This window comes from Malus sylvestris, chromosome 9, assembly GCF_916048215.2.
Source record: "Malus sylvestris chromosome 9, drMalSylv7.2, whole genome shotgun sequence".
NCBI lineage: Eukaryota > Viridiplantae > Streptophyta > Magnoliopsida > Rosales > Rosaceae > Malus > Malus sylvestris.
Genome location: NC_062268.1, coordinates 18335932 through 18346426, shown reverse-complemented (window position 1 = coordinate 18346426; position 10495 = coordinate 18335932). Strand labels below are relative to the sequence as shown.

At 42.7% G+C, this 10495-nt stretch overlaps 1 protein-coding gene across 1 annotated transcript; it reads left to right on the top strand.

The window, feature by feature from the left end:
• Window positions 1–459: 459 nt before the first annotated feature.
• On the top strand, window positions 460–1426 carry LOC126583999 (uncharacterized). The gene is made up of 2 exons (XM_050248569.1): window positions 460–1010; window positions 1204–1426. Exons 1-2 carry the CDS (start codon window positions 497–499, stop codon window positions 1272–1274), a joined length of 585 nt encoding a protein of 194 aa, XP_050104526.1. The 5' UTR covers window positions 460–496; the 3' UTR covers window positions 1275–1426.
• Window positions 1427–10495: the final 9069 nt, after the last annotated feature.

Below are 10495 nucleotides of genomic sequence, written 5' to 3'. Positions count from 1 at the left end.
TAATATTGCTAGGTGATGATGCTGAGAAAGTGAAAGGCGGTGCTGTTTCCTGCTACAAGAAGTGCGAAAACCATTCTCAGAAACAGTTGGGTTGAGAAATGTGATCTCTATTTGTCACCAGCATAAAATATTTGTGGCGAAAAGAAATATGTAACAATACTAATAACTTTGGTTGTTACCAAGTGAGTATGTCCCATGAGCCTCTGCTGCATGAATCAAAGAATCAATAATTTAAAAAATATCAGTTTTTCTGTTTCTTGTGTGGTCCAAAGATTTTGGCAATAGCTAATTGTACACAATATGAATTTGTGAAATTCTAAAAAATATATACGTGCTCATGATCTTCATCACTTTAATTGATAATGTTAAGTTGCCAAGATGTATAAATGGTACCTGGTAAAATTAGTCTATAAATAAAGACCTAGCTAGGTTGTTTTGAAATATCAAACACACAAACCACAAAAAATTCTGAAAATTAAGGACAATTTAATTAGCCATGGAAGGAACCACCATTTTCAGCTTGAATGTTACAAAGTTATTGATGATCAACGCAGTGCTAGTTCATGCACTGCAGGTGCAGACACTTCGAATACACTACAAACCAAGACTTCGTCCCTACCTTACTCGTCCTCCTCCTCCACCCACAGACGGTGCTAGCTCCAGTCTGCCATCACCCACACGACCAATTCCAAGTCCACCACTACCATCATTTAAAGATCGCTTTCGCAATTTTAACCGACATATATGTGATCAGTCCTGTACTCTTGAATGCTGCGATCTCTTTGGCATCAACGAAACTTTGTGTCTCAATGGCCGCCTTCCTGATCATGATCATCCCGGCCTTCCCCACCGCCCTCCGTTTATAGGCCGTATCCTTACCCCTTATAGCATTTGTTACTCTCAATGCAACAAAAGATGCAGCTACCAGTTGCCTCCCACCCTCTTTCAATGTACTGCTGGATGTGGTTATCATTTCATTGATACTAAATCGGCCGAGTTAACTGATTTGGGTATGCTGTATCTCATATTTTCATGTATGAAATTGTTATTATAGTACTCCAAAACAGCCATCGAGCACTTCTCCCTTTGTGCGGCTTTTTTGAAGTGACAATAATAACTCCCTTCGTTTATATCGAAACTAATTAGTACAATTTTTATTTTGTTTTCATAGTTTACTCGTCAATAAAGTGTGTTTTTGTCCAGATGCTGACAAAGTGAAGAAACACGCTGCTTCCTGCTACCACAAGTGCAGGAAGATTTTTGAAGTAGTGTGACGGAGGCCGCAAATATATCAGGTTGAATAAGAATTTTTTTTTTTTTTTGTTTTTTGTTTTTGAAGAATCGTAGTAGTTAAATGGATCGGTGTAATGAATTTGGTCTCCTGGGTTGTTATAAAGCAGTGTGACGGAGACTGCATATTAACTTTTACGAATGCATAAAAGTTCATACTTTTATTTCTTGTCAAATAAAATATATAGTTGATCATTAGAAAAAGACGGTTGAAACTCCTATTTTTCAAACAAAAATCCAACTAATATTAAACATTTGTTGCAGTCATATTTAGAATAGGAATGTGATTGTGTAAATCCTAGGGAATCTGGGAATGTATTTTATATTCCTATTAAGATTAGATTACCTATCCTACTACTATAAATAAAAGCACAATGAGGTGAATCAAACACACCTCACAATTAAATCAATCTCTGTAGACATCGAAATTTCGGTGAAATGAATGTTGATCAATAATTAAAATTTCAACGTTCATTTGTCACATAAATTCATGTAACATGTGACTCAATGAAAAATCGAAAATCATCGGAAAAGTCATCAAATAGGACATGTGTCAACACCTGGCAGAAATGATTTATTTCATCTGATTATTTAAATAAAAAAATCAAGTTTTGGAATTCTATAAATAGGAAGCCAATGCATTCATTTTGATTCACCAATTCACATGACACTAAAACCTTGAAGCTTTGAAACTCTAAAGCGCCCAAGCGAATCCCGAAGGATCAAGAAAGCTTTATTCGTTCTTCGTCAAATCCTCCTTCAAGATCAAGCCTCGACGGCCCTTGAAGAACTTCCACCAATTCAAGATCAAGCCCCGACGACCCCTCGAAGAAAGTGTTCATCGTTCATCGTCCGTTCATCCTAAGATCAACCCTCAACGGCCCTTTGGATTAACAACATCAACAAATTCACACATCCAACAGTTCTTCAAGATCAAGCCCAAAAGCCCCCTTTAAGATCCGTTTGTCAACCTTCAAGATCAAGCCCTAACGGCCCTTGGATCAACAGCACAATCCATAAATTTACACATTACGAAGATCGAATCAGAGGCTAAATTTGTAGAAGAGATTGTAACCCTTAAATCATTAATACAAATATTATTTTGTGTCTTCTCTCATTCATTGCAGGAATTTCAGTGTTTACAAATTTGGCACGCTCGGTGGGACTATCTCTACCTCTCATCTTTATCTGCAAATTCGTAAAAAGCACAAATGGCATCAAGGAAAGCTCAAGCTGTTCTCGTAACCAACGCGAAGAACAAAAGCGTCCTCACCGCAGGCGGTGTCACTTCGGGCATCACAACCCGAAGCAAGGTAAGAGCTTTTTCTGCCATCTCTTCCACCCCTGCATCAACTCTGCCGAAGGAACAAAAGCACCTGAGGCACGAGCCCGTGATCACCTTGGCCTCGCTAAGGGCACCAAGGGAGGAAACCCCGAGGAAGTACTTCGAGTCCTTGCTTTTCGATGCCGACTCGAGCGACAGCACAACCATGCAAGTCATGGCTACCGGAGTAACTTCAATTGAGGAACAACTGGCTCAAATGAATGAAGCAATCGTAAAACTCACACGGATTGTGAAGGAAAAAGACTTGCAAATCGCCGCACTTATTAACCAACTAGATGCAAAGCCTGACGTGAAAGTCGACCGAATGGTTAATTTATTAAAGAAAGAAGTCGATGAAGAAGAGGAGCCTCCAGCGAAGAAAGTCAAAGAGAAGCCAGAGCCAGACCAAGCAATGGCATTCATGGGATCTCTCTCTATCCAGCAGTTGCAAGAGATGATCGTTAGCACTATCAAGGCGCAGTACGAAGGAAGCTCGCATGACTCTGTACTATACTCAAAGCTCTACTCCAAGAAGATTGACGCTTTGAAGATGTCGAGAGGTTATCAGCCGCCAAAGTTCATGCAGTTCGATGGAAAGGGAAACCCAAAGCAACATGTCGCTCATTTCATTGAAACTTGCAACAATGCTGGAATGGATGGAGACTAGCTCGTCAAGCAATTCATGCGCTCGCTGAAAGGCAATGCCTTTGACTGGTACACTGACCTCGCCCCCGAGTCTGTCAACAGTTGGGATCAGCTAGAAAGGGAATTCCTCAACCGTTTCTACAGCACTCGTCGCACCGTAAGCATGTTGGAGTTAACCAGTACGAAACAGTGGAAAGATGAACCTGTCGTTGACTACATCAATAGATGGCGTTTATTAAGTTTGGATTGCAAAGATCGGCTTTCTAAAACATCTGCCATTGAGATGTGCGTTCAAGGCACGCATTAGGGGTTACATTACATCCTTCAAGGTATAAAACCAAGAACATTTGAGGAGCTGGCAACTCGATCCCATGACATGGAGTTGGGTATCACCAATCATGGGAAAAAGGAGCCGATCACCGACTTCAAGAAAGATAAAGTGTTTTCCTCAAATGTAGACAGGACTGGAAAAAAACCCTCAAATGAAGCTTTTACTGTAAACACTGCACCCATCAAAACCTCCACCGTGCCCATCAAGACCTTATCCGCACCTATCAAGATCTCCTCCAAGACCAAAGCAAAAGAGATAAAGAGAGGTGAGCCTCCTCGCACCCAAGACAAGTACAAAAACACCTTGAGGGAACTGGAGGAAAAGACGTACCTTTTTCCTGACTCAGACATGGATGCAATGTTAGACGACTTGCTGGAAAAGAAGGTGATCGTGTTACCAGAATGCAAGCGCCCTGAAGAGATGAATCGCGTAAACGATCCTAAGTATTGTAAGTACCATCGTATCGTGAGCCATCCTGTTGGCAAATGCTTCATCCTTAAAGAACTCATCATGAAGTAGCACAACAAGGGTAAATCGAGCTCGACCTTGAAGACATGGCCGCAACACATACTATTACAATTGCTTTTGGATCCTTCAATCCCGTGCCCCTCCAAGTGACACTCGACCATTCCTGTCAATACTCAAGTTGTACAACACCTTTTGCACAACCATCACTAGGGGTAAGCGACCAAGATGCACATACCGATGATGAAGAATAATGGACATTGGTGACCTATAAAAAGACAAGGAAACCAAACCACAAGCCACAAAGCCAAAGGTGGAACAAAGGAGAAAACACTGTCGCTGTAATAGTAGGAAGCCCAAAAGAAACGTAAAAGCTGCTAAGCCAACATACGCTGGGGAACCTATGGAGCAAGAGCCACGTATTCCCTTTTCCTTGCACGAGTACTTCCCGAAGAACTTCTTCCAGTAGTGCACTATCGCTGCATGTCACATGGTCGAAGTAGAAACTGAAAAACTTTCAAAAGGCAAAGTCATCGCCATTAAGGGAGAAATTACCCTCACACCCAAAGAAGGTCTGCCGACACACTTTAGCATCGAGGAAGCGCTACGATTGCCAAAGAAGATACGAAGAGCACTAGCAGCGGTCTTGGCAAGTCCCGACGACCATGAAGTGCAAGAAAGCAAGAAGAAGGCTTGAAACTTCGACCACATGAGTATGCCGCTTGTTGTGCTACCCAGGACGCAATCCACTTCACCGATGAAGACTTGCTACTAGGATCCAAGCCTCACAATTGTCTTCTCTTTGTCTCTAGGTACGTAAGGGAGCATAAAGTCAATCGCATGCTTGTGGATGGTGGATCGGCCATAAACATCATGCTGAAGTCAACAATGACCACAATAGACATCAAGGTGGATGAATTATCCCTAAGCTGTCTACTAATCCAAGGTTTTAATCAAGGAGGACAAAGAGCGATGGGCATGATTCGAGTAGAGATGACTATTGGTGAACTTAAATCAAGCACGATATTCCACGTGATTGATGCAAGAACTTCCTACAGTCTGCTCCTAGGAAGGCCTTGGATCCATGGGAATGGAGTAGTGCCATCCACCATCCACCAATGCTTAAAATTCTACCGGGAAGGGGTAAAGGTGATCCAAGATGATACCAAGCCATTCACTGAAGCGGAATCACACTTCGCAAACGCTAAGTTCTACATGGATGAAGACATAGTGCCTGAATCTCTTCCAGAAAAGATCAAATCCACAGGCAAAGCAGCACCTAAAAGGCAAGAATGACAAGCCGTGCCATTTTTAGGCATAAACGATGACGAACCTGTTAAACCTGCAACAACCAAAATGAGTATGACGCATTCAAAAGGATCAAACACACCCATATTATGATACATCCCGATGTCAAGAAGAAAGAATGGTCAATCACCATTCGAAACAGGAGCAAGCAAAGCCGACACACAGTGGCACAAGGATAATGTGAAGTTGCTCAAGACAAATGCAGTTTTGCCTCTGACACAGCTAGGCGGTGCTAAGGTTGCAAGACTACCACAAAGCTTCATAGAATCTATGCCAAAGGGGATGAAACCAAGCTTTCTTCCAACCAAGAGGACCAAAGAAGGTTTTGATCCAAACGCCTACAAGCTCATGTTGAAAGCTGGGTATGACTTCGCTTCCTCTTCGAATCTTGGAAAGAAGGTTTCAAACATTGTCAACTATAAAGAACATAACCTTACCAAGACTCAAAAGAAGTTGAAAGAGCATGGTTACGGAGTTGACAACAACAAAGCTGGGCTCGGCTTCACACCAAATGCACCCGTGAAGATTTCAAGCAAAGTGAAAAACGCTAGCACTCAACACATCAGCGTGAGCGTTGAACAAAATCAAGATGAGCCTAAGTCCGCTCCTCGGACGTCAGTCTTCGATAGGATGAATCATTCAAGGCTTAGATTTTCGGCACTTGATCGCATTAGTGGTCAAGACCAAACCTCCGTTCTCAAGATGCTTAACACACTAACATCCCAAAGCTCTGTTTTTGAAAGGTTGTCAAAACCCAAGCAACGAAGCAACACGGCTAGCTCTCTTCCGCTATGGTCAGCTTTGAAAAGACTTAAAGACTACAAGAAGCCTTCTAGAAAAAGGGAAATGATGCCAAAGGAAGAAAAACTCGATGAACTGACAAGAAAAGATGATGTTCGAAGCTTCATTCCTTCAAGGATGAAACGCCAAGCAATCTTTGAGGTTGACACAATTGGATCACTGAAAGTGAGAAGGCGCACCATCATTCACATTGGCCAATCTTCATGCCAACAAACCCGAAAGGACGGCACTGAATAGGAAGTCCAAGACGTCTTCCACATCACGATCGAAGAAGGCAAATAAGACGAAATCCTTAAGGAAGACGTCACTGTCGCACCACCACAACTGGAGGATGGGGGCAAGCCATGGTTGATGATCTCAAGGAGCTCAACTTAGGCACAAAAGAGGAGTCGAAGCCTATCTTTGTAAGTGCACTGCTAATTGCGGATGAGACAGAAGAGTATTACCAACTGCTACTAGAGTACAAAGACATATTTGCTTGGACCTACAAGGAAATGCCCGGCCTTGACCCTATCATCGCTGTGCATCATCTTGCAGTCAAGCATGGAATGCGACTGATAAAGCAAACTCAAAGGCGATATCGATCAGAGCTCATCCCACAAATTGAGGCTGAGATTGACAAGCTAATCGAAGCAGGCTTCATTTGAGAGGTGCAATACCCCAAGTGGATCTCCAACATCGTCATCGTCCTTAAGAAATCTGGACAAATACGTGTTTGCGTAGACTTCCGGGACCTCAATGATGCTTGCCCGAATGACGACTTCCTTTTGTTAATCATCGAAATCATGGTGGATGCAACCACTGGCCATGAAGCACTGTCATTCATGGACGGCTCTTCTGGATACAATCAAATTCGCATGGCTTTCGAAGACGAAGAACTAACAGCCTTCCGCACTCCAAAAGGTATCTACTACTACAAGGTAATGCTCTTTGGTCTTAAAAACACTAGAGCCACATATCAACGCACAATGCAAAAAATCTTCAATGGCATGCTACATAAAAACGTAAAATGTTACGTAGATGATGTGGTGGTCAAGACAAAGAAAAGATCAGATCACTTGAAGGATTTACGAATAGTGTTTGAAAGGTTGTGAAAATATAACCTTAAGATGAACCCGTTAAAGTGCGCATTTGGCATCACCTCTGGAAAGTTCCTCGGCTTCATTGTCAAGCACCGTGGCGTTGAAATGGACCAATCAAAGATCAAGGCCATTCAAAGTATGCTTGAACCAAGAAACTTGCACGAGCTGAAGAGTCTACAAGGACGACTAGCCTTCATCAGGCGTTTCATGTCCAACCTTGCAGGGCGTTGTCAACCGTTTAGGCGACTCATGAAAAAGGATGTTTCGTTCGTATGGGGTGAAGCATGCCACAATGCTTTTGAAAACATAAAAAAGTTTTCATCAAGTCCACCGTCCTGGGGGCGCCTGTGCCTGGAATACCGCTTATATTGTACATCGCCGCTCAGGAAAGTTCTGTTTGAGCACTCTTAGCACAAGAGAATGAATCCCAAAAAGAATGAGCGTTCTACTACCTCAGCTGAACTCTCATAGGTGCTGAGTTGAACTACTCCCAATAGAAAAGATATGCCTCGCCTTGGTGTTCGCTATCCAAAAGCTGTGGCATTACATGCATGCTTACACCATTCACCTGGTTGCTAAAGCTGACCAAGTCAAATACGTCATCTCCAAACCAGTCTTAACAGGGCGACTAGCTAAATGGGCGTTGCTTCTCAATCAATACGAGATCATCTACGTCTCAGCTAAGGCCGTCAAGGGACAAACGTTAGCAGATTTCCTTGCCGATCATCCAATCCCAGCTGATTGGAAAATCTCAAATGACTTGCCTAACGAGGAGGTGTTCTACATAGACATTTTCCCGACATGGATGATGTTCTTCGACGGATCTGCACGAGCAGACGGAGCGGGGGCATGAGTAGTATTCATGTCGCCACATAGGCAAATATTACCTTATTCATTCCAACTAAGCGAACTATGCTCCAACAACGTCACTGAGTACCAAACACTGATCATCGGGCTCCAAATGGCGATCAACATGGGAATCACAACATTTGAGGTATTTAGCGACTCCAAGCTCATAATCAATCAACTCTGAACTGAATATGAGGTGAGGAAAGATTATCTCGTCCTATACTTTCAACTGGCAATCCAACTGCTACAAAAGTTCGAGATTGTGACACTAGAACATGTGCCAAGAAAAGGAAATCAAATGGTAGATGCTCTCGCCACCCTAGTGTCGAGTATGACACTAGGAGAAAGCGAAACTGCAGACGTGCCAGTTTTCCAAAGGTGGGTGATCTCACTCGTTACTGAAATGATATTGGATGATACAAACGTCATCTCGGTACTTCCAATCGACGCTGAAGAGTAGAGACAGTCGCTGATTGACTACTTGAAGCATGGAAATCTTTCAGATGATCCTAGACGCCACTCTGAAATACGTTGACGAGCACCTCGATTCCTTTACTACAAAGAAACACTCTATCGACGCTTTTTTGAAGGAGTACTTCTGAGATGCCTAAGCGAGGAAGAAGCCAATCAAGCCATGGAAGAAGCACACTCAGGTGTATGCATAAAGCATCAGTCTGGACCAAAGTTACATTTCCAGCTCAAAAGGATGGGTTATTATTGGCCAAACATGGTGAAAGATTGCCTGGAACATGCCAAAAGGTGCCAAGCCTACCAATTCCATGCCAACTTCACACATCAACCGCTAGAACCATTACACCCTACAGCTGCCTCATGGCCATTCGATGCATAGGGATTGGACATCGTAGGACCAATTACGCCAAAGTCATCTGCAGGAGAAGCTTACATCCTAGCAGCAACAGATTACTTTTCCAAATGGGCTGAAGCCATACCTCTAAGAGAAGTCAAGAAGTAAACTGTCGTCCGTTTCATCAAGGAACATATCATCCACCAATATGGTGTGCCTTGCTACATCATCACGGACAATGGAAAACAGTTCTCCAACCGACTCATGGACGAGCTCTGCGAGAACTATAAGTTCAAGCAGTACAAGTCTTCCATGTATCATGCTCCAGCCAACGGTCTTGCAGAAACATTCAACAAAACATTGTGCAACCTCCTAAAGAAGGTGATCGGCCGAACAAAGAGAGACTGGCACGAAAGAATAAGCGAAGTACTTTGGGCATATAGGATAACACATAGGACTTTTACCTAAGCTACGCCTTATTCTCTCGTATATGGCGTGGAAGCTGTTCTACCGTTCGAGAGTCAAATCCCCTCGCTAAGGATGGCCATATAAGAAGGCTTGACTGACGAAGAGAATGCAAAGTTGCGCTTTCAAGAGCTAGAAGCACTAGATGAGAGAAGGCTCGAAGCTTAGCAACATTTGGAGTGTCAACAAGAAAGTTCACCCTCGTTCTTTTCAAATGGGAAATCTCGTCCTTGCATTGCGTAGGCCTATCATCACAACTCACAAAATAAAAAGCAAGTTCACATCAAAGTGGGATGAACCTTATGTAATACAAGAAGTATACACTAATGGCGCATACTTAATCATGGCCGAAGATGGCATGAAGATCGGCCCCGTCAATGGCAGATTCTTGAAATGCTACTACCCCTAAAACAAACGGACCAAATGCTCCTTGCTTGTACGAGCTGAAACTGTAAACGGCACCAAATGCTCCTTACCAGAACGAGCTGAAACTACTAACGGCATAAAATGCTCCTTGCCTGTAGGAGCATAAACTGCGTACGACAAAAAAAAAAGTATTTGAACTACGTCATGACTTGATACCTCATTAACCGATGGTACATAGGTAACTTGAAACTTCAAAACTTCAAGTACAGTCACATCATCAATAAAAAACACAAACACTTTGAAGAATAAAGAGCAAATTCAAAATGTGAATACTTTATCTCTTTAAAATGAAGGATTTGGCTACAAAACTTTATTGTAATGATCAACAACAAACAAGGTTTATGGAAGACATTACTACAGAACTATGTCTCTAAAACTATGAAAATGATCCTCAAACAGGCCTTCCAAAGTCTTCAAAGTCTCTACATCAGTGGGAGACAAGGTGGGTAACTCCATAGCCATGCATTTCTCTTGCTCTAGGCATGACATTTCCTTCTGGTACTGAGAAATTGTAGCTTCCTGCTTCAAAAGAACACCTTCAAGTCGTGATGCTTCGATTCCCAACTGCTCTCACTCCCGCTTTAACTCTTCTAAATGCACTCGGTCGGAAGCTAAAGAGGTCCCTATAACTTGATAATCTTTCGAAACAGCTTGCTGAGAAGACTGGACTTGGGCAATTGATAAATCCATTGCCGCAAGTTGTT